This window comes from Vicugna pacos, chromosome 11 (assembly GCF_048564905.1).
Source record: "Vicugna pacos chromosome 11, VicPac4, whole genome shotgun sequence".
NCBI classification, from domain to species: Eukaryota; Metazoa; Chordata; class Mammalia; order Artiodactyla; family Camelidae; genus Vicugna; species Vicugna pacos.
The window spans coordinates 101,979,195-102,001,602 of NC_132997.1; the positions used below are offsets into that span (position 1 = coordinate 101,979,195).

At 59.0% G+C, this 22,408-nt stretch overlaps 2 protein-coding genes across 3 annotated transcripts; one reads left to right on the plus strand and one right to left on the minus strand.

The window, feature by feature from the left end:
- Positions 1 to 148: 148 nt before the first annotated feature.
- On the minus strand, positions 149 to 17,177 carry TUBGCP2 (tubulin gamma complex component 2). Of its 2 annotated transcripts, none has more exons than XM_031673992.2 (18): positions 17,046 to 17,177; positions 15,168 to 15,353; positions 14,170 to 14,298; positions 13,318 to 13,494; positions 12,894 to 13,053; positions 9,191 to 9,398; positions 8,790 to 8,989; positions 8,384 to 8,573; positions 7,726 to 7,871; positions 6,616 to 6,796; positions 5,916 to 6,096; positions 4,038 to 4,210; positions 3,758 to 3,886; positions 3,266 to 3,386; positions 2,664 to 2,807; positions 2,359 to 2,490; positions 1,548 to 1,711; positions 149 to 410 (listed from the first exon to the last, which is right to left on the minus strand). In XM_031673992.2, the coding sequence occupies exons 2-18, from the start codon at positions 15,315 to 15,317 to the stop codon at positions 275 to 277; spliced, it is 2,721 nt and encodes a 906-aa protein (XP_031529852.1). In that variant the 5' UTR covers positions 15,318 to 15,353; positions 17,046 to 17,177; the 3' UTR covers positions 149 to 274. The 2 variants fall into 2 exon arrangements, with proteins under 2 accessions (XP_031529852.1, XP_072828278.1); XM_072972177.1 differs by lacking the exon at positions 149 to 410 and adding an exon at positions 418 to 593.
- ZNF511 (zinc finger protein 511) lies at positions 17,084 to 20,760 on the plus strand. Its single transcript, XM_072972181.1, has 6 exons — positions 17,084 to 17,359; positions 17,585 to 17,658; positions 17,928 to 18,129; positions 18,259 to 18,383; positions 19,456 to 19,605; positions 20,347 to 20,760. Exons 1-6 carry the CDS (start codon positions 17,207 to 17,209, stop codon positions 20,423 to 20,425), a joined length of 783 nt encoding a protein of 260 aa, XP_072828282.1. The 5' UTR covers positions 17,084 to 17,206; the 3' UTR covers positions 20,426 to 20,760.
- Positions 20,761 to 22,408: the final 1,648 nt, after the last annotated feature.

The following is a 22,408-nucleotide window of genomic DNA, read 5'->3' on the forward strand; positions in this document are numbered from 1 at the left end:
CTTGGTGACTGTCCTGATGTTGCCCAAAAGCCATGTGTTTTTACTTTATCTTATTTGAGACCAACACACTCTTCAGGGTGACTTCAACTCAGGAGAGCACGCAGGAGAGCAGACCTCTGTCTGGGATTGTGAACCAAGAGATGGGAGCTGAGCGCAGGTGACTGCAGGCTTTATGTTTAAGCAGAACCCGGGGCACATGCGACCCAGGAACGTCTGGGGAAAACCTCCAAACCCATTCGCTCACGCCACTGGGGCTGTGGTGCTGCGGCTGGCCTCACTGCGCAGTGACCGCGATCCTGGGCGTTGGAGCCGGGGGCCCCCGTGGCAAGGGCGCTGCGGGGGCCGCCTTCTGGCTCCTCTCTGCGGACAGGCGCTCCAGCCGCTCGGTGTAGAAGCCGTTGAAGTCGAGCCTGTGGGGGAAAGCAGGCTGTGTCCCTGCAGACGCCCCCAGGTCGGGGTGGAGATTCCTCCCTCAGTGGCCCTGCAGGTGACCCTCCTTTCCCCACCACGGTGAAGGGCTGGCTCCACCCTGGACAGGAGGGCGCTCAGTCACCAGCACACAAACACGGCCCCAGGCTCCACACAGCCTTCACCTGCAACACGGAGACTGAACTTACACACTTGGGGAAACTAAAGGCAAGACAAACATCTCCAGCCCCTGGACGTCGGGGCTCCCTGAACCCTGGTGCCCAGGACATCGGGACGCCTGTGGGTGGAACAGGGCAGTCCCAATGTCTGGCTCTACCTAAGGCCACCCAACAGGAGCCTTCCCAGGGAACGATCGCCCCCCGACCTCCACCCAGTGAGCAGGCCCATCACCTCCGCTCTGAGGAGCTGTGCACCCAGGGTCCTTGGGGTAACAGAAACCTGCCAGCCCCAGAACCATCAGCCGCACCGATCAGCCCGCTGATCACCACGCACCCGTCCTCACCACTTCTGCACAGCCCTACCCAGGGTTCCTCCCAGATTCCTCTGCCTCCTGCACACGGGCTGCCCCGGGCTCCCCAGATGTGTACCCCAGGACTGTAGCATCATGGCCCTTGAGGTGCTGGCCTGAGAGGTGTGGCCAGACCCCCACACCCAACATGGAAGGCTGAGTGAGCACTGCCCTGACCCTTACTGACCCTCCCAGCGATCTCCTGACCAGCCGACATCGGGAGGACAGCACCTCCCACTGTTCACCTAGCGAGGGTGATGGCCAGGGCTGGGGCCCAAGGGGCCTGGGCAGCATCCTGGGTCCTGGCTGGGGTGAGACACACAAACTAGGGGTGCTGACGGGGTGGCCTGACTTGTACTGGTCAACACACACAGGACACACCTGTGAACACACACAGACTGTCTCTCCAGCGAATGACAAGTAACCAGCAGCAGCATGACAAAGCCAAGGACAGCATCCTTGGCAGAGTAGACACGGCCTCAGTCACACCTCAGTGATGGTGAGAGGACGTGGCGGGGCAGGGAGCAGACTTGGGCGTGGGCCCTGCGGTCACTGTGTGTGGTAGAAAGGGGGCCACCCTTTCCGCGGGGCTGGAGGCAGCGACACCCACCTGGAGATGACGCTGGCCATGCCGTGCTCGCAGTCACTGGTGCTGTAGAGGCTCAGCTGGGCCAGGAGGTCCAGCAGATGGGCCGAGAAATTCTGGTCAAACTTACTGATGGTGGCCTCGAAGCTGGAGGCCAGCTGCGGCGTGTCCACATGCTCGGCCAGGCACTGCAAGACACAGAAGCCCTCCTGCTGCTCATCCTCCCTTCTCTTCTCTCTTTCTTTCAAATAGGAGAACATGTCTCGGGAAGTTTTCAGGTGACAAGAGATAGAGGATCAGGGCACCGTGAAAACTCGAGACGGCAGGATGCAGAGACACAGTCCGGGCAGCAGGCCCGCGGATGTCTGTGGACGGCAAGTTTCTCCCTGTAGCTCAGATTCTCAAGCCGACGGTGTTGTCTCCTGGCCACCGCTCAGCACAGAGCACAGAGAAGGGAACCCAGAGTGCCTGCCTGGGCTCACCTCCCCACTCCCTGCTGACCACCTGACCCTCCTGGTTACGGAAAGACTCCAGTCACCGTGACTGCAGGGCCCGCAGCCCCGAGCCTCCGCAGGTGGCACCCTGGCTCAGCCCCACAGCACCACTCTGGTAACGTGGCCTCGCTCTGGGCATAGAGGACTGAGGTTTACATGAAGCGGTGGGGAGATACTCTGGTTTGTGTTTGGAACCTAATTTAAGATGATCTTTATTTTACTCAGAGGGAAGCCAGGAATGGAAGGATGGCAGTGGATCAGGTCTGAGTGCTGCGACCCTAATGGTGTCAGATCTGAGCGGGAACAGGAGGGTCTCCGAAACAAACTGAAAGGCCACTCACCTTGCGGGCAAGCTCCCTGCGGGCGCGCTCCTCTGGGTGCTCAGCCTCCTCCACGGGCGGCCCCGGCACCGCGCTGCGCTCCAGCGCCAGGCCGCCCAGCTCACTGTCCACCTTCATGCTCTGCGTGAATCTCTTGGGGGTCAGGAAGAAATGTGCGCCAACTATGACCACTCAACTCCAAGGGAAACGCTGCCCCTGTGCGTCCGGGACAGGCTCTGCAGGACTCAGGTCACATGCTCATGGCCTGCCGCCGCCCACCCAACTGGAGCCCCCAAGGTCCCAAGGCCCGACCCCAGTGGGCGCACCTGCATGCAGTTGGTGAACATGACGCACACGGACATGAGCTTGGAGAAGGCCCTGAGCAGCGCGGGGGTGGTCAGCATGCAGTCCTTCAGACAGCTGTCCAGGAAGCCCGCGTGGTGCCCCAGCACATCGTCGATGTTGGAGGCCTGGGCAGCGGACACCGGCCTTTTCTCAGAATGACTGTGCCAGGCACAGCCCCGTGCACAAATCTTCCCAGGGTCTTTGCAGGAAGACTTCAAAATACCGCTAAGAGCACACACCAAATGTGCCCCCCAAAGCGCCAAGCTTTTTAAGAGAGAAAACACAGAAGTGCTCTGTGCCCTTCCCACTCCCAGAACTTGGGGCGTGAACCCTGTGGCTGGCAGCCCTGGACAGGAGCGCTGGCCCAGCTGTGAGGCCCCATGGGAACACACGTGCTCCTCCGGCAGCCGGACTCCTAGTGGCCCTAAACCCTGGTCACCCTGGAGGGAACCCCCCATGGCCACCTCTCCTGACGATGCTCTGGTGGCGTCTCAGGAGCTGTGGGGTCAGCCCCTCCCTGGCACCTGACCTGCTCCCTGTCTGCAGACACTACTAAGTGCCATTGTGAGGAGGCCAAACTCACGGACTTCAGGTTTTTCTCCAGGACGTGCCAGGTCGGCTCCATCACCTCGAACATCATGTAGTACTGGATGTTCTGGACGAAGTTGAGCATCCGCTGCCGCAGCGTGAAGGCACCAGCGAACCTGCGCGAGGGTGCAGGTCACAGACGCACAGCCGCAGCCCCTGTGCCTGAGGGTCCACCCCCGCCCCCCTGCCGAATATGCGACGCATCGTCAGGGACCACCCCGCCCTGTGTGTGCAGTGTCGTCAGGGACCACCCCCACTGAGTGGGGTGCGTTGTCAGGGTCCACCCCCTCCCCAACAGTTCCCACCACTGAGCGGCGGTGGCTCACAAGGGCTCGGCCACTCCACTAGCCAAGCACCCAGCCATCCTGTGCAGCAGGAAAGGTCCTAAATTAGAAGCTGTGAACACGCATCCCCAGATCTCTGTCTTCAGGCTATGGAGAGGGTGCAGCTCTGCCCTGTGGGAACCCTGGGAGCAGACAGGACGTACCACTTGGCAGAGTGCAGAGAGCATTGCTTGGCGGCTTTGTTGCTGATCCAAACGTTGCAGAGCTGCCGCTCCACGTGCTTGCAGTAGAACATGTGTCTGAAGAGCATCTGATAGCGCGTCAGGGCCTTCCTACCAGGAAGGAAAAGGCAGCGGCATCTGACTGACGCCGCTGGTCGTCGATGGTGCCAGACATCGTCTGAGAGGCTCACAGTATGGAGCATGCCCTAGGTGGCCAGTAACCCCGAGGGGCACAATCAGACGTGGAGACCCTGCCGCCCACCTGTTGATGATCAGAGACAGGGGCCACTTCACCACGTAGTCGAAGGAGAAGGCCTCCAGGCCGGTCAGCGAGAGCTCAGTGGGGTCGGCATGGACCATGGCCTTCTCCTGCTTGGTCTCGATGGCCAGAACCCGCAGAAGCTGGGTGATGAGGTCATGAGGCATCAGGTCAATCTTGGGGACAGAGAAATGGAAAAGCATCAGGTCCTGACCCCTACCCAACCCTGCATCACAAACTAGAAAAGCAGACTCTCAATCTTGGAGGCTGGTTTAAAACACCAAACATCTACTGATAAACCCTAATGAAGAAATTAAACCACCTCCCGCCGAAGTGGAAAAAGCAGAGCACAGAGGAATCACTCCGAAAACACCCCTGACGGTAAAGTGCGGCGCGAGGGATGGCTGGAAACCTTCCACCGCCAGCACACAGGCCCAGGCCATGGTGAGGGCGGTGCAGTTGTTCTCGGCAGGGCGCGCTGTCCACACGTCACTCTGTTCAAATACTCACGAGGGCCACTGACACACCAGACAGCAGGATGATTCCCACAAACTGATGAAGAGCGAGAGGATGGAGGATGGCAGTTGGCAGGAGCGGAAACAGAATCAGCAGTGACACCCTCCCATCACACGCCACAGAAACGGACACCAAACAGCTGTGCCTCTCACGCCAGGCCCACCCAGTGGCAGCCCTGAGTGCCCGGGACCCAGTGCCAGTGCTGTCAGTCCAGCCATGCGCTGGCCAGGCGCATCCATCCGAGAACCTGGCCTCCAGGACTTTATCCTATGAAAACACGCTTTTGCCTCACCATCGGAAGCAAGGACTGGCAGAACTGAGAGAGCTGCGCCTGACACCCCACTGTCCACACCACAGCCAGCCAACAGAAGAGGGAAGAGAGGACCCGAACATGGCGAGCCAGCACCACGAGACCTGCCCCTCGTGCACAGAGCCCTCTCCAGGACGGGCCACAGAGCAAGGCCTTGGTGATGTTTACAAAGCTGAAACACGAAGTGCCCTCTGACTACAGTGGGGTGACGTCAGAAATCAGTAACAGGGGAAAACAGAATATTCACGAATCGTGAAAGGTGGACGCTCTTAAAAACAAATGGGTCAAGGAAGAAATCACAATGGAAACTGGAGGACACCTTGAGCCAGACGGAAATGGGAACACTGTCACCAAAACTGCCAGGCGCAGTAGATCAAAGCTCAGAGGGAAATTCACAGCAGCAGAAAGAACCACATCAAGCCGACAACCCAGCTTAACCATCCAGGAAACCGGACAACGAGCAAATGACCCAAAGCAGAAGGAAGAAAACAACAATCAGAGCAGGAAGAAACCAGAGACGAGAGAAACAACACGGAAAACCGAGGAAACCATCAGGCTGGTTCTCTGCAAAACCAACCAAGCTGACAAGTTTTTAGGTGTATTCGTCTGCACAAGAAAGAAGACTCCAATGACTAAAATCAGAAATGGCAGTGCCAACCTTACAGAAACAGATGAGCTCACGAGAACTCATTCCTACACAAATTCCTGCAGACACTTAAGTCACCAAAACTGACTCAAGCAGAAGCAGAGATGGGAGCAGACCTGGAGCAGGGAGGAGACAGAGGAAACCACAGACCCTCTGGACAAGAAAAGCCTCGCTGGCGAGTTCTACCCAACACTCCAGGGAGAATTAACACCGATCCTCCTGAAACGTCAAAAGACCAAAGAGGAGGGAACATTTCAGCTCAGCCTATGAGGCCAGAGACCCCACAAAGGACTAAGGCCAACACGCCTGCGGGACCAGACCTCGGACACGGGTCCCGCAGCACACGAAAGGCTCACACCCCACGAGGCCTGGCCCCCACTGTGCTTCTGGAGCGCGGTGGGCAGCCCACCTTGAGGTCATCTTTGAAGGGGTCAGTGTTGGCGGTGCTCATGCGCAGGGCCAGCTCCAGCAGCGCCTCCAGGCGGGTGGGCGTGATGTCGTCCACCGGCTTCTTCAACTCCTCCTCCGTCAGGTCCATGAAGTGCACGAAGAAGTCGCCTTGGTCCATCAGGAAGTAGCGCTTGATGGACCTGCGAGCGGGCGAAGGTGAGAGTCCGCACCAGCAGGGCCCTGAATGCGAGAACAGCCTGGACTCGCAGAGGCTTCCCGCAACTGGGATGCGGGGTGACGAGGTGGGGCCACGTGGGCCTGGGAGGAGTGCCGGTGCCCACACCCGCCGGTGCCTGAGCTGAGACGTTTACAGGGGCCGAGGTGAAGTGCTCTCTCAGGTGGAGGCACAGGATCACTGCGCCGGGCTGTGCAGGAGGTGCTGCCAGAAAGGTGCGGGTGCTGCAGGTGGGGCTCCAGGAGGGCAGGGGGCCGAGGAGGGGGCTGGTGGCTCCAGACAGGAAGCTATGCCACCGTGGACAGGGTGACACGGGCAGACCCTGCCCTCGCCAGCCTCCAGTAGGACATCTCTGGGATGGCGGGTGTGAGGCCCACAGGCCTCTTCGGGCTGGATGCAGCCTGGCATGCGGCCTTGTTTAAAGTGACAAGTGATCTGTTGCGTCGGCGCCCGACCGCGGGCAGGCACCCAGGGGGACACACACCTCAGGTGAGCTACGAGCTCCTTCTCCTCCATCAGGAAGTCCAGCAGCACCTTGCTGGCATAGTTGAAGGCCTTCTCGATCTGCTCCACATATGCCCGCTCCTTCAGCGTGTAGATGACCTCCTTGGCCACTGGGCAGGTGACATCGTGACCACACTCTCTGACCACATTTAGGTATTTTCCTGGAAAAAGGAAAGCAAGTTTACATTCTTGACGCTCACGGCTAGTCGCAGGCCTGGACCTGAGACAGTGCAGCCCGAATGCCGGCCCGGGGACAGGCCCAGGACTGACTGGGCAAGAATGGTCCTGGAACCGCCCCCACCCCACCGCCAGGGCACAGCAGCACAGCTGCCCCCGTCACGGGCTGACGCGGTGCTGTGGCCTCCCAGTCCAACCAGGGATGCTCGCTTGCCTCTGAGGGCTGGGCTGGGCCAGGGTTGGGAGGGTTTAGTCTGGCTCCGGTGAGGCTTTCTGAAGTGACTGCTGGGCTCTTGATGCAAAAGACCCAGCTCTGACGAGTCATGGGAGGTCACAGCACTGACTGCGTCAGCCCATGACGGGGGCAGCGGTGCCGCTGTGCCCTGGGTGGGGCCGGGCCCCGGATCCGCGGGGACAGAAGCGCCTGGGCTCGGACCCCCAGGTGTCACCGGGGGGCCTCTCCGTGGGCTCTTCACCTGTGCCCCTTACGGTGTCCTTCGTGGTAAAGCAGGCGTCTGGTAAGCGCAGCGCCTCCCTGAGTTCTGGAGGTCGTCACAGCAAACACCGGGCCTGCGGAGGGGTCCCGGGAACCCCACTTGGGCCCACGCTGGACAGAAGTGCTGGCGGCCTGGGACCCGATACTTGTGACCAGTGTCTGCAGTGGGGGCAGTCCGGGGGACCGAGCCCTCAACCTGTGGGGCCTGCGCTGACCTGGGGAGTTAGTGTCAGAACTGGGCATCCACAGGGAACTGGAGAGCTGGCTGCTGGTGTAGAAAACCCACATGTCTGGGGTCAGAGGAGTTGGGGGCAGAAAAGTTTTCCTTTAAGTGGTAACAGTTTTAGAAATTAAGCCACACAGCAACCGTGAGACAACCAGGGGCAGGGAGCACGCGCCCGCGAGCGCCCCGCTCACCTGTGCTGAGGACCTTGCCCGCCATCTTCTGCAGGAAGGAGGGGATCTGGCGCTGCACCACAGTGTACCGCTGGTCCCAGTACTTGTCGTTGTAGTCCTCTTGGATCTTCTCCTTCTGCAGCTCGTGCTCTTCCACCATGAACTCGCTGCAGAGCACAGGGGCCTGCTGGCTGCGGGGCTGTGCACAGCCAAGCAGCACAGCAGAGGCCGCCGTCCAGCCCGGCCTCGGTGCGGGGATTTCTCTGCTGCAAGGGGAGGTGCTCCTGCCAACCTCACTGTGGCCGGACACCCACCAGCCCAGGTGAGAGGACTTGGGGTCTGCAGGGCTGGGGGGCCACCCCCCTCACCCTCACCCCCTCCCATGGGGCCTCACGTTTCCCTCCATCTCAAATGGAGGCAATGAGACACTCCAGTCGGGTACGCGAGCCTTCACGTCAGGGGTCAGACGCCATCCATCCGCGTCACGACCGTGAAAGGGATTCCTTGCTAGGCCCTCACACTTGAGTTTGCTAGCTCGACCATTAGTAAATTATTTCTGGCCAACGAATTCATCTTTTAAATATTTTGACAAACACACATCAACGTGGAATTCTTCGTGCACTGACACGTGTCAGGGTGACGAGGGGCCGCGGACGCGCCCAGGTGCCCCCAGCCCCACCTGTACGGGTCATTGATGACACCTCGGTAGATCCACTTCTCCAGGATTTCAAAGTAGGGCACGCTGGCGGCCTTGGTGAGGTACAGACACAGCTCCTGCGCCTGGCTGTCGCCTGTGTAGCTGAAGCTCCGGTCATGCAGGAGGCTCAGGGTCGACCCCCCGACACACTCGCCTTTATCCACCGAGGTGGCTGCTCAGAGGAGGTGGCGCTCAGTGCCGAGGGCCCAGCAGTCACCATGGCAGACAGAAGCCCCTCAGCTCACCTCCCACCTCCTTACACAGACAGGCTTTCTTTTGGGGATAAACACGAAGCCGCACTGCCTCTGCCTCCCTAGAGCAAGGGGCGGAGGATGGACATCCTGGCCATGTTGCCCCCACTGCCCCAGGGCCCCGGCTCTCCTCTCACCCAGGGAGGCCAGGATGTCCACGGTGCGCATGGCTGGCTGGACATAGAACCAGAGCTTCTGAAGGGACAGGAGACCCTGCCTCTGCAGCTGCTCCAGCTGCGTGACCAGGATCAGGTACTCCTTCACCAGTGTTCTCATGGCAGCCGCCAAGGCGTGGTTCACCTGCCCATACTCGAAGGAAGACTTCTCTTCAATGAATCTGTGGGGAAAGGAAATAGTGAGCACCCCTGAGAGGGTGGGAGCTCGTCTCAGGAGGGAAGGTGGACGACCGAAGCCCCCCTTGCCATCCTCAGGGCACTGTGGACACCTGTCTCCCTCGTGTGGCTCAGCGAGGTAGAGACTTTCCTCAGAAGAGGGCTGAGTGACCTTGACGGGCACCTCTGGCGAGCCTGGCACCAACCTTGTCACGGTGGAGTAACTGGCGGCCACTGGGAGGATCCTGTTCACCAGCTCCCTGATGGACAGGTCCAGGTTGGGGTCCACGAGGAAGGTGCGGCTCTGCCTCCCGGTGAGGGGCTGGGCGGTGATGTACCTGCCGTCCACGCCCACCAGCACATACAGCAGGTCTTCCACGACGGCTGACTCCTGGGAGGTCAGGGGCAGCGTGCCTGTGGGCGCAGACACGGCTGGGGCTCACCTTCCACCAGACCCCCGCTCCCAGCAGACTCTTTCCATTGGCTGCCCTCCGTGTAACTGCCTCTAGTGCTCGTGAATATAGAAACCAAGTCCTTCACTCGACTCGACTGACACCTCTGAACACCAAAGGCTGAGGCCCCAAAACCACCACCAGGAAAGGCGCTGACCCGGCAGCAGGCCAGGAAGAGCCTCGGAGCACTGGGCAAACAGACACCTGCACACGCGAATGAGCGTGCGACATCTAAGAGAACAGAACTAGGGCTTAAAAAGCACCTCTGACCGTATTGTACTCGCGATGCTCACTACAACCTAACAAACCTGGGATAAAAAGGCTTTCTCTGATCACTAAAACGCAGGTGGTTTCTATTGTATGCACAGTCTGAAATGGCTCCGTGACCCCAAAGGACTCAGGGCAATCAAGGCCATGGACCAGGGCCGTCCCCCAAATGCTTCGTAACCTGGACCCCCCTGCCTCTAGGTTCTCGGTCCAGAACGATCCTCAGCGTCCTGCCCAACACCTGCTGGGCACATGGTCACACTAGGACAGGGGCAGCACAGGAGAAAGGCGCCCCAGCCCCGGCTCCCTGCCGAGCCCCATGGGTGCTGTGTCAGCTCAGGACACCCAAAACCAAGGCCTGGCAGCTCGGATGGGGCTCACGGAAGCACTGCTGGCCCCACACGTCTGCAGGCAAGGGAGGCAGGGCAGGCTGGAGCCCAACAGCTGTCTGTCCAGGCACTGGTCACTCGGGGCTCAAAGCTGCTGTCTGAACCTGAGGCTGTTTTTCTCTACAGCTGTGGCGGCCTTCAGATTCCAGCCTCTGTGACCCCCAGAGGTGGGCACGACCGGCTGCCATTCCTTAGCGCAGGGCTACTAACCTAACCTCACACATTTCACCTCCAACCTCCACACTGCCCTCGCCAAGGCCCGGCTGAGGTTCACGGGGAGGAGTCTGCAGCAGTGGGGGAGGGTGCTGACCCAGGGTGGGGAGCTCAGGGTCCTGGCGCAGATGCTGGCCCGGCCTCCCCTGCCCCTGCGTGGAGAGGAGAACATCACAGCCTGTACGAATGGGAGACACAGCCAGCCTGCAGCTGAGCTCAAAGGGACATGGGACGCTCCAGGGTGAGGGGACATCCCACAGAAGTTGGAACGGGAAGCCACACAGAGCCATCAGGATTTCACCGGGGTGCAGGGTCACTAGAGAGGCTTCGCAGGGCAGGCCTGACTCAGAGCCGCACTGGGATGACAGAGAGGGCTGCAGTGGGCAGGACGTGGGCTCAGATCTGCACCCTGACACATTGCCGCTGGCTCCCAAGGCCAAATGAAGGGAAACTAAAACTCGTTTCCCTGCAATGCCAGCCACTCGCTGCCCACCGGCCACAGATGGCTGGGGCACCGCACTGGGCAGAATGGATCTACAGCATGCCTTCATCATGCAAAATTCTGTGAAAGGTGCTGAGCCCTGAGTGGGGAAAGTGGACAGAGGCCCTCTCCTGCAGCTGGAGGGTGGGTGACAGCTGGGGGCTGGGGCCAGGCTAGTGCAGCAGAAGGGAAGCAGATACAGGTGATGCCAGTCACCACGCGGAGGGGAGGGGTGCCTGGGGAAGGTCAGGAGCCCGTTGTGGACACTCTTGGCAGACAGAGGGCCACACACAGGCAGGACTTCAGGAGAGCTGTGTAAGGGACAGAGAGCTGGGGCCCCACTGGGAGCTTCCAATTCCTTAAAACAGACGGGTCACCTTAGGGGGGTAGAATCCATGAGACCCAGGAGCAAAGCGCAAGGACTCAAGATGAGGAAGAGGGAGAAGCAAAATGGAGGCCAGGAAGGGACCACAGACCACCCAGTGTTGCCCGAACATTCAGGGAAATCGTGCTGTGTTACCAGATCTGAGCACAGGGCTCAGTGACCCAGCAAAGGCCGCTGCATGGGAGCCACCTGTGCCTGTGGCCTCGATGTCAAGGCCCTGGGTCAGGGCAGGACTTGTAAGGACGGCAGTTGCTACGCCATCTGGCCGTTGACAGGACGGCCTGGGCAAGCAGATGGAGCTGGAGACCTGTGTGTGGAGGAATGGCCCAGCGTGGATGGGGACCTGCCTCAGCTCTAAGAAGGGAATCGGATGGCAAGGTGACCACAGGGAGGTGGGATGGGCACCACTCAGCCAGCGGGGGGACGTCTAGCATTGCCCACTCCTGGGGGTGAAGCTCTGCCGGGGGAGGCCAAGGAAGGGCTGAGGACAGCCATGCCAACCACAGGAGTCTGAACGTGGACAGGGAAGCGGCCAGAGGGCTGTGGAGGATGCTGCGTCACAGCCTGCAGTCTGGGCCAGGGAGGGACAGGGTAAGAAGGTGACGCGGGCCCAGAGGACCAACACTAACCCCACCTCTGAAACCCGCATAGCGTGGCTGCTGGAGTGACATGGGATGGAACACCTCGAGTTCTCCCAGGGAACGCTGTCATGCAACCGGCCTGGGGACCCCAACAGCGAGGCGCGCCCGTGGCCCGTGTGTGAAAGCATCTGCCTCAGTAGCACAACAACTCCAAATGTAGAAAACTTCCTCGTCGGACACCCAAAGCATGGCCTGCCCTCAAGAGCCAGTGCCTGGGTTCCCCTCCCCGGCTGGGCCTCCCCAGAAGAGGTGGTGCTGGGCCTCCCCAGAAGAGGTGGTGCCTCATGCGAGGCCTGGAACATTGACTCCTCTGACTGATCCAGACACACAAACATGGTGTCAGCAAAGTCCACAGCCACAGCAACGGACTCCCTCAGCAGCTCTTAAACTTCCTTGGCTCCTGCCAGGTGCGCAAGGGAGCCAGTGGCATCTCACCTGCCGGCTCCCCAGGCCGGCAACACGGGGCCTGCCCTACCCACCCTGCTCCCTGCCCTTGGAGAACCTGTGCAGCACAGGCTCCTGTGCCCACGCCTCTCACCTCCACACAGGCTGTGCTGGCGCCTCCCCACGGGCACCGCTCTGCGAGCACACACCATGACGTGTTTCCTCTCAAGTGTGCACCCTGAGCAGGAGGTGAGACACAGCTTCCCACCCAAAGAAGTGCTCGCCAGGTGGGAGGTGCGGGCAAGGTGCGCAAATACCACGTCCCCTCGGCTGTCTGGACCGGACACACGAAGGCCAGCGTGGCAAGCCTGGCACCGCTGCGGGAGAATCTGCAGTAACCATGCCTCGCTGTTTGGAAGGAGGACCCTGGTCATCCTATCGCCCCTAGTCTGCACAGAGCCCGGGACGCAGGCTCTCCTAAAAGCCAGACAAGACCCAGCCCAGACGCTGGCAAGTCACCACCCACTGGTGACTGGGGATAGGGATGTGGAGGATGGCAAAAGGTGGGCATCGTGAGCTGCAGCATGACCAAGGGCAGGAAGGGCCTCGGGGGGCTGTAGCCCTCCCCACCACAGCATCACCAAGCAAACAGATGTGCCTCCAGGTCCCCACTGCCAGAGCTCCAGGCCTCACGCACCTATAGGCACAGCTGCATCTGTGCTCACACCCGAGCCCGCCAGGAAGTCCCCGAGAAGCGTGGGTCTCTCATACACCCAGGCCGGGAAGACTGGGAGGTGTTGGCCCAAATTCTTCCTGTTCTGCTTGTCTCGAAGCATCTTTCTTGTGAGTTCCAGAGACTGGGAAGAATGTTTTTTAAAAACAGGAAAGACACACATAATTTCAGTACAACCACTTAAAACTAACAGGTCTGCAGTATGAAAAGTGGGTCCCTAAGCACACGTGAGGGTCAACAAATACAAGTGGACGTGAGACAAACGTGTCCAAGCCCATCACAGTGCGAGGGGCTGGGGACAAGCCACACGGCCACCCCAAGGAGCCAGGACCGGACAGGAGTGTCTCCAGTCAGACCGGGCACCCACCCGGCTGTGGCAACGTGGTACCTGCTGCCACGTGGGGCCCGTGGCCACGCTGCCCAGCTGCTTCCTCAGCTCCTCCAGCTCCTGCATGGAGATCTTAGAGGCCGTGACTGGGGCATTGAAGTTGGTGGTGCCACTGGTGGCGGTGCTTGCTGCGAGCTCTGCCCTCTCCCTGGCATTCTGCTGTAAGTACTGCAGAGTCTGAAAGCACACAGCACCTGGAGTCCTACGGACCGGCGTGTTTGTGCCCTCCACCGGGCACTGCCAGTCCCTGAGCTGCAGCCCAGTCTCCCAGAGCTTTCTGCCATGAGGTGCCACATCCCCAAATCTCAGGAGGACAGCATCCCAAACTCGTTCCCAACAGCCCATGACTGGCCTCCCTTGCTGCGAGAGACCAGTGGCCAGCGCTGGTGGCCACCCTGTGCCCAGCCGCACCCTCTCCCCAGACCCCAGGCGCATGAAGTGAGTGGAAGCACTGAACGCCCAGGCACCTCGGCACCTCTGCACTCTTCTGAGCATCGTTAAGTAACACATGCTCACTTTAGAACAAAGACACAGCCCGGACCACAGAAACGGAAGTCCCTCCGCCCCAGAGGCAGCGTTAACCACCTTGCGTTTGTCACCAACACGAGTGACTTCCGTTCCGATGCACCTATATGGTGCACGGAGTCCTCTGTGACCTCAACGCGCTACAGGTGCAAGGCCGGGAAAGCTCAAGGACAGGTGCCTGGGTCAGAGAGCAGAGGTCAGGTGGCCCCACGGCTGTCACCCCAACCGACAAGCTGCATGGCCTAGCATGACCCCACAAGGACACACATCCATCTGTCTTTCTGAGACACAGAGAGGTCCTTCCAACCCAGCCGAGCCAGCACCCACCTCTCTGTCCTCCGTGAGCTTCGACAGCAGGTACACCAGGGGGTCAAGGTTCCTGGTGTTCTTTGATTTCAGTTCATCGTATTTCTTCAGGAAGTCCTCAGGAGTACGAGAAAACTCTGCTATTTTAACCTCAAAAGTATAGATAGAGGGACTCAGTGACAACAATCGGGAATCTTAAAAAATCTTGTAGAAAACTAAACCCAAAACAGCAATCAGAGTGACGTCAGGCAGATGGAACAGTCCTAAATCTCCAAAATAAAACTGAGCAAATGCACTGAAATTCCTTGTCGAACTCCGCACTCTCCTCTGAGGTTCCTCCCTCGTTTGCTTCCCCAGCCTGAGCTGCGACCTCCCAGAATTTGTCTACACATTTAACTCTGTTCCTCTGGAACTCATCACTACATACAGGTTCACGGTTACATTTTCTCATTACCTAAAATACCCACTTATAATATGCTAGATTTCACTGTATGTCCTAGACTCTCTAGTCTGCTCAGTAAATGTTCTGAATTATCCCTGTGCTGTTATTAGACTATTTAAATAAATGAAGGTTCACAACGGGTTTCTAAAGTAGATTTCAAAGTCATCTTTTACTGAGGTATAATTCTGAATTACATACTATTTTAATAAAGAAAGAAAATCTACTTTAAAAGGATTTAAATGCAGTTAATGCCAGGAGCCTCCTTTTCACCCATGGGAATATCTCTGTGTCGAGATGTGAGCAGAAATCAGGACTATCTGTGTCTTCCTCCTCAGGGGGTACAGGGAGGCTGTGTTTCAGAGACTGAGTCTGAGGTCAGGCAGACAGCCCTGCGTCCTACCTGAGCCTCACTGCCTCGTCTGTACAACAGGCTGACTGACGGGGCCGCTGAGGAGTCAGCAGGAGTGCTGAGCAGAGCACACGTCCGCGAAAAGCATCTGTCAAGTGCTGCCTGCCACCAGCACTGGCACTGCTGAGGCTGCCCAACAGGGGTGTAAACTCCGGGACGCGCACTCACCTTGGCACTGTGTGCAGACACAGTGGTTGTGACATACGGGGTCCTGTTCTTCTGCAGCAGGTCAATGTAGACCTCGGCCCCATCACCCCCGCGGACCCGCAGCAGGCTGAGCAGCTCGTTGACGTCATGGTGAATCCGAAACTCACTCATAGTCTTGGCTCTGCGACAACATCACAATGTGTTCTCCTTAAAGTAAGAGGAAAGACACTTATAAAAATAAAACCCATAAATAAAAAACCTTTCAAGTAACTGAATCTGGCCAGTATCAGGTCTTTGGGAAGCCAAACTGTCACAGGGCCCAGCCTGGCCCACCAGTCCTCCATGACAGGGCCTGCCCACCCCCAGGCGGGGCTCATTCCTAGGGTGAGTCCTCCTTGCCCCCCAGGTGGCACCCGCTAGTGTGTTCTGTCATTTCTTATTGGAGGCTGCCTTCAGTGGGCAGCTCCTTGTGGGAGCCCAGAGTTTCCGCACCTGCTCCTCAGCTCAGGGAGCTGCTTGTGCAGCCAGTGAGAGTGTGGCCCCACCGGCCTGGGCCCCTTCCTCCTGGTGACTCCAACCTCACATGGCCCTGGGCCAGCAGGCAGCTGCTCCCTTGGTCAGCATACAGCACCTTCCTGTCCCTTCTCGCTCTAGCCATGCAGACACAGGGGTCCTGGCCCTCGGGGGTCCTGGTCTACACAGGTAGCTCCACACAGGCCTAAACCACTGCCCTGGCCAGGTTCCCGCCGTGACCCCGCATCTGCAGCTGCGTTCACCCTCCAGTTCTGTGTTTGCACTCCGGTGCCTCGGACGCTGCCTTTTCTGGCCCAGGCGTGGTTTTTGCTAAGATTGCGAAGCATCTCCTGCACACTTGAGCTGAGTGCTTCAGCCAGACCTGCCCTGTCCACTGGATGTCCACAGGACTCCCCATCGGACGCACAGCCCACTGGGGTCAGGACTGTAACTGCAATCCCACCCGGCAGACAGTGGGGGACTGCCCAGGGACTTCTGTCTTCCCCTGGATGACCCGTCCAGTCAGCCATTATTGTGGTGGCACAGGCAATTAGCCAGAGATTCAAAAAATAAACACGAACAAACTTTACATACTTCACATAAACATTTCAGTGCATCTCCACAGGGTTCATAATGTTGGTTCACCACCACCAAAAAAGACTCTTGGAAATGACAGGCAAAATCATTTCTGTCTGTGAGTTTTCTGAGAGGTCTTTCAACAGATAATCAAAGGCTCTGTGACCCAAAAAAGGTTAAGGACCACGGTGCCACCAGCTCCACTGAAGACGAGCCCCGCGTCAAACATCAGGCCAGGGAGGCTCAGTCCCCTCCCGCCGCACGAGTGTTGACCCCTAACTCTCCCATGAGACAGAGACTCTGACCTCGAGCGACGGAAAACAGGGTCTCGGTGTGCAAATCTGAGAGTCGCGGCACACAAACGTCAAACGCTGGCCAGAAGCAGGGCACCTCCAAACAGGACAGAACAGCGAGCGCGAGCCGCGCGGATGTCGCCAGCACGCGCGGGGTTAGAGCAAGGCACCGGCTGCGGCTCCTGGCCGGCCTCAACCCCGACCCGGTGCTCCCCGGCTGCAGGGCCCTGGGCAAGGGGCTTGTCCTCCCTAAGTTTCCTGAGAAACACCACCCGAGGGCTTCGCGCAAAGGAAGGTCACAACAAAACGCGAGTTTTCCAAAGACCCCTGGGCTCCAGTCCGGGGGCAGTTCTGGAGACAAGGTCGGTCCAGGGGCCGCGGCAGCCCCTCAGGTGGGAGACGGCGGCGGCGGCCGAGGGTGGGAGAGAGGGAGCCCGCACTGCTCGGGGCTGCGAGCCGCCCCGGGACCCCGACCAGCGCCCCCAGGCTCAGGCCCCGCCGCCCCCGCCCGACTCACCGCAGGCGCCGCGCCCGGGGCCAGCCCGCCAAGCCAGCCAAGCCCGCCGCGCAGCCTGCGTCGCCCGCGCCGGAAGTGGTGCGTGACGTCACATCCGGCCCCGGCCCGGCCGGCTTGCGGACGGTGGCCGACAGGCTGTGGCGGCGCCGGCGCGCGGGGCGATGCAGCTGCCGCCTGCACTACACGCCCGCCTGGCGGGGGCACCCGGGGAGGCCGAGCCGCTGCCCGTGGAGCGGGACCCCGCGGCCGGGACCACGCCCTTCCGCTTTGCGGCGCGCCAGGTCCGCTTCCCACGGGAGCACGAGTTCTTCGAGGTGCGTGAGCAGAGGGAGAGGGCAGTTGGGGCGGGGGCGGTGCCGGGGGCGGTGCCTGGGGCGGGGCTGGACGGGGCGGAAATAAGGCTAGGTGCGGGGCCTGGCTGGTCGGGACCGGAGGCCGGTGGGCGGGCCTGTGGGGGGCGGGGTTATGGCTCAGGGCGGGGCCCTGGACGGGGGCTCGATGGGGCGAGATCAGAACTGGGACAGCTTTGTCTCCTGCAGGACGGGGATGTGCAGCGGCACCTCTATCTCCAGGATGTGCTCACGCAGGTGGCTGGGGATCCCGAGAGGCCCAGGTGAGCGCTGTGACCCAGCGCGGGCCCCCTCCTTGTCTCCTCGCTCCTTCCTCCCTGCCCGCCCCTCTGGCTGGACCACCGTTTACGTCGTCGGTGTGACTGGCCTCCTCACTGCCTGCCTGGTCTGTGAAAATACAACTGTTAGAAAAATGGGAGTTGGGATTGCAAAAGAAAATCCGGAGCTTTATCAGACCACTTAAAGGGGTGTGGTAACAGGGAGTTCTGTCCTCCGTGGAATGGCATCGCCACCAGGCCACTTCCTCTGCCAGGGTGCCCGAGTTCACCTGTCAGGTAGCCGGGTGCTGCCAGGTGTTTGACGCCCTGGAGGACTACGAGCACCACTACCACACTCTGCACAGAAACGTCTGCTCCTTCTGCAAGCGGGCCTTTCCCTCGGGACACCTGCTGGACACCCACATCCTGGAGTGGCACGACTCCCTGTTCCAGATCCTGGCTGAGCGGCAGGACATGGTGGGTGACCGTCTCACCCAAGGGCCGAGGGCACATCATGAGGGTTTGTTCCCCCATTGCGTGCCTTGTGGTGCCAGAGCCGGGGGGCTGCCCAGGGGTCAGCGTGCAGTGACACTGTTTCTGTTTCAGTACCAGTGCTTGGTGGAGGGCTGCACAGAGAAGTTTAGGACCAGCAGAGACAGGAAGGAGCACCTGGTGACACGTCACCTCTACCCTGCGGACTTCCGCTTCGATAAACCAAGGAAGAGCAAAGGGTATGAAGCCACTTCCCAAGCGTAGAACTCCTTTGATACGGAGACTTTAAGGGTACCCCTGTCACTTAACGTCCTGCTTAGCTGCCAGTAACGGAAACCCGGATAGGTCGGGAGTTATTAACCCAGAGGAATTAAACAGATAGGGCTGGTTTCACGTGTGGGACCCCTGCTGCAGGAGGACAGGAGGGGAGAACCTGGCTTCCCTGGTCTGTGCTGGGAATGACTGGGGTACCGTGGCGGGGTCTGCAGGGCCTGCAGAAAGAGCCCCACCCCCTGCACACTCAAGCTTCGCAGCTGTGCCTGCACCTCCACCCAGCCCGTCGCCTCCCCTCCATCGCTGATCAGGGCCTTTGGGAACCTGTCCTGGGCTGTGAGTCCCTCTGCTCATGTGGGGCCCTCTGGTTTTTCATTTGTCCTGTAGGTAGATGAACTTGACAAAGCCGAGTGCTACATGCTACTTCTCAAAATGTCCTATGGGGAGGTTCCTCTGGGTATAATTTTTAAGTTTGTGTTATATTTGTTTGCCTCTTCATTAACTGATGTGTTCAGCTGAAACTTCACAATCACCTAAAAATTGTGTTGGTTGAAGTCTTTTTAGACTAAATTGTCCCCAGACAAGACTTCGCTGTTTAAAGTGAAATAATCAGGAGAATCCACTACAATGTGAGAGATTTTTCCAAAGCCCCTGGGGGTAAGGTAATTCTTTTCTTTTCAAGGACTCGTTTTAAGGGAGAAAACCCTACAACGTTGGATTGAGACATAGCATTATGGGAAAGACACTCAGTATCTTATGGCTGAGTTTAGTAACTTTCTCACTAATTGTTACAGAGAGATATCTAGTATTCTTAGTAATCATTTACCACGTGACACCATATAAATACTGGTTTTGAAAAGTAAAGTACGATCATTACGCCTAAATCCATAAATCGTGTCTTATATCACACAGACATTTCTCCTAGTTCCGGTAGCCAGGAAGTTACTTTTGACAAAATAGTTATAAAACAGCTTTGTGAGTTCACTCCTGGGGGAAGCCCGGGGGCTATAGGAGCTCGCTCCTTCTTGTCTTCCCCAGCCCAGCCACGCCCGGGCCCGCCGTGCAGGTGTCCGCAGAAGCCCTGGGGGATGACCAGGTGCCATCAGAAGGAGACGCCATGGAAGTCTGCTTTGGACACACAGAGCTGCCCCCAGAATCTTCCGGAGAGAGGCGGACCTACGGCCACAGGTCAGTCCCGGGCGTCCTTCTGAAGCCGGCTCTGAGCCTGTGCGTTCCCTGGAAAATTCCAGGTTTGATGTTGGGCCGGCATCCTCCCCAAGAGGAGCTGCCACGGGGTTGGAGTGTTGGCTTCGGCAGGAGGTGAGAGCCCGACTCTACCCACTCCCCTCGAATGACCTGCTTCTCCTGCTGTTCAGCCTGGAGTGCACCTGCCCAGCCTGAGCTGGGGTGGAGAACCAGGTGTGACTGCTCGGGTTACAGCCTACGAGTCTGTCTTTCTAGTGCTAAATGTGCTATTCCTGAGTTGAAGTTGGTTTCAAATCTAATTTGGGGGGAAACACTGGAGAAATGGAAAAGATCACCAGCAAACCCAAACCGACAGGAAGGTGACCTGCGTCCCTCAGCTGCCCTCGAGCAGTGGCCCAGACTCTGGCATGAGCGTGAGCCCCAGGTTCCAGCGGGTGGGTTGGGTTTCGCCCGGATGGACCGAGGGCAACAGGAAGGCTGGGCCCGGGGGCGGGAGGCGGGGAGCCTCTCGTGCCTGGCGGCTGGAGAACACCCCCGCGCCCTCCGGGAAGCCGGTCTGGAGCAGGCTGGCTGGCTGGGCCCGGGGAGCCGTGGGTGAAGGGCCGCCCACAGCCTGAACATTCCGGGAAGAAGGAGGTTCCAGGCGCCAGACAGCGCCGTGGGTTGGGTTGTTTGCTGGCGAGAGATGTGGTTCAGCACAAATGATTTTTCCCTGCGTTTCAGAATTCCTTCTGCCGTCTGCTTCGGCCAAGGCGCATCACGAGGATTTAAAAGCACCAAGAAAAGAAATGAGCACCAGTGACGCTGAGACCGAGAGGAAGAGCCACGAAGTCGAGCAGATCCTCGGCGGGAGACGGGCCCTCCGCAGAATGTGGTGTCACCGTAGGCTTTTCCTCGTGCCTTGCTGTGGCCACCCCAGGACCCTGGCCCTGCTGTCCTCGGAGTCTTGGTCCCTCGGTGAACCACCGAATGACGCGGGGAGCTGTGTTGGGAGCCGAGAGGGGCCCACGGATTCCAGGAGGGGCCCGACCCACGTGGCAGCTGGAGTGGGGAGGGCAGCCCTGCTCCTCACAGGGCCCACCCCCGGCCCCACAGCCAAGGGCGACCTCTGTAAACACGTGGAGAGAATATTTTTCACGACCGGTCTCATGTTGTCATTCTGTGCTGGTTAACGGTGGGCATGTGAGCAGCAGTTAACTGGTGAGCACTTTGTTTTCAGCACTCACTTCCCGGAAAAACTGATGACGTTTTAGGGCCTGAGTGCGGGGGTGATGAGGCCCGGACCATCCTGTCACCCACACTGAGCAGACCTGACTGAGATGGTGAGACCAGGGAGACTCCCCCAGGCCTCGGCAGGGGCTGTAGGTGCCGGGGGCGGAGTGCCCGCTGGGAGAGAGGCTGGGGGAGGGGCCCGGTTGTGCAGTCCTCTCCTCCTTTTGTATCTGGCTAAATGGAGTGCTCACCAGTGGAGCCAGGGCTGGGAAAGGCAGGGCAGTGGTGGGGCGGGTGCAGATAGAGGCAGACCTGCACAGAGAAGCAGCTGGATCAGGTGTACTGATAAAATCAGTGCTCTCAGGGCCAGGCCTGTTAGAGTGGAGACCCACCAGCGGGCTCTCCCTCTGGGAGCCTGTGCCCACTGGGCGTGTGCCTGGGACTGTACTTCTTCCAGGGGCTGTACCAGGCTGAGGGCCCTGGCTTAGCTGGCCGCGGGAGGATGGGCGCTCCCTGCCCCCACACCCGCCATCCTACTCTTGTTCTGGGCTCTGGGCTGGAGGCAGCGGGTGGTAATCTGGGACTCAGGGCACAGAGGCTATGCCCCAGCTCCTCCTGAGCCCACCCTCTGCTCTCCCCAGCCTAGGGCAGAGGGACAGTGACCTCACACCATCCACCTCATGCACCAAAAACCCTGAGGTGCCCAAGGAAAACATTTAAAACCTTAAGTCTGATGAGGCCTAGTATCTTGATGCAGAGGGGCCAAATGTAGACTTTTCTTGGGGGAGCAATGACCAGCCTTGGCTGAGGGATGATGGCAGGGCTGCTAAGGGTCCTATCTTTGGTTCTTGAAAAACACAACATAGGGAGAAATACTAACAGCAAATGTACCGTCAGCCGCCACATGGGATGGCGGTTCCTGGCCTGGGGACGGTTGGTCCTGGGTCCCCATCTCAGCTGCACCCTGCTGACAAAGCTCCTTGTTTAACCTGGCCCAGCTTTGCTTTTTCTTCTGAAAAACAGGGACTATAAAACTTTAGTCTGATGAAAGTTACTGGTGGGGAGAAAACCGAAACAATAGCATAATTTATTCTGAGGGGCTACTTGTATCTCTGCTGCAAAATCTGAAAATCTGGGGGTGGTTTCCAGGTCCGTTTCCAGGGAGACACAGAGTTGGAAGCACAAGAAAACGGGCCGCTCGCTGGCAGGTGCAGGAAAGTCACTGCGTCAGATGCCGAGTGTTTAAGGTCACTGAGGTGGTAGTGGTGGCGGTGGGAACGTGACTGTCATCCCTCGGTTTACATGAAATGCACTGGGAGATGAGAAGCTGCTGGGATTACCCTGTTCTTTTTTTTTTTTAACTGATGTATAGTTGATTTACATTATATTAGTTTCAGACACACAAACATAGTGACTTGAGAGTTTTATAAGTTGTTCTCCACTTGTAGGTACGGCGACACGTGGGCTGTGTCCCCTGTGCTGAGAGACATGCCCTTGTACACAGTGGCTTGTAGCTCTCGACCCCTCACCCCGGGCACTGCCAGTTTGTTCTCGTACCTGAGTCTGTTTCTCC

What these genes read in the sequence shown, in the direction of transcription:
- TUBGCP2 (XM_031673992.2), bottom strand. Translation starts at nt 15,317, where the DNA reads ATGAGTGAGTTTCGGATTCACCATGACGTCAACGAGCTGCTCAGCCTG. An exon ending in AGCTCACGGAGGACAGAGAG is followed by an intron (nt 13,495 to 14,169) that starts GTGGGTGCTGGC and finishes GTGTGCTTTCAG; the next exon opens with ACTCTGCAGTACTTACAGCA. An exon ending in AGATGCAGCTGTGCCTATAG is followed by an intron (nt 9,399 to 12,893) that starts GTGCGTGAGGCC and finishes CTGCGCCCACAG; the next exon opens with GCACGCTGCCCCTGACCTCC.
- ZNF511 (XM_072972181.1), top strand. Translation starts at nt 17,207, where the DNA reads ATGCAGCTGCCGCCTGCACTACACGCCCGCCTGGCGGGGGCACCCGGG. An exon ending in GGGAGCACGAGTTCTTCGAG is followed by an intron (nt 17,360 to 17,584) that starts GTGCGTGAGCAG and finishes TGTCTCCTGCAG; the next exon opens with GACGGGGATGTGCAGCGGCA. An exon ending in GGGGATCCCGAGAGGCCCAG is followed by an intron (nt 17,659 to 17,927) that starts GTGAGCGCTGTG and finishes TTCCTCTGCCAG; the next exon opens with GGTGCCCGAGTTCACCTGTC.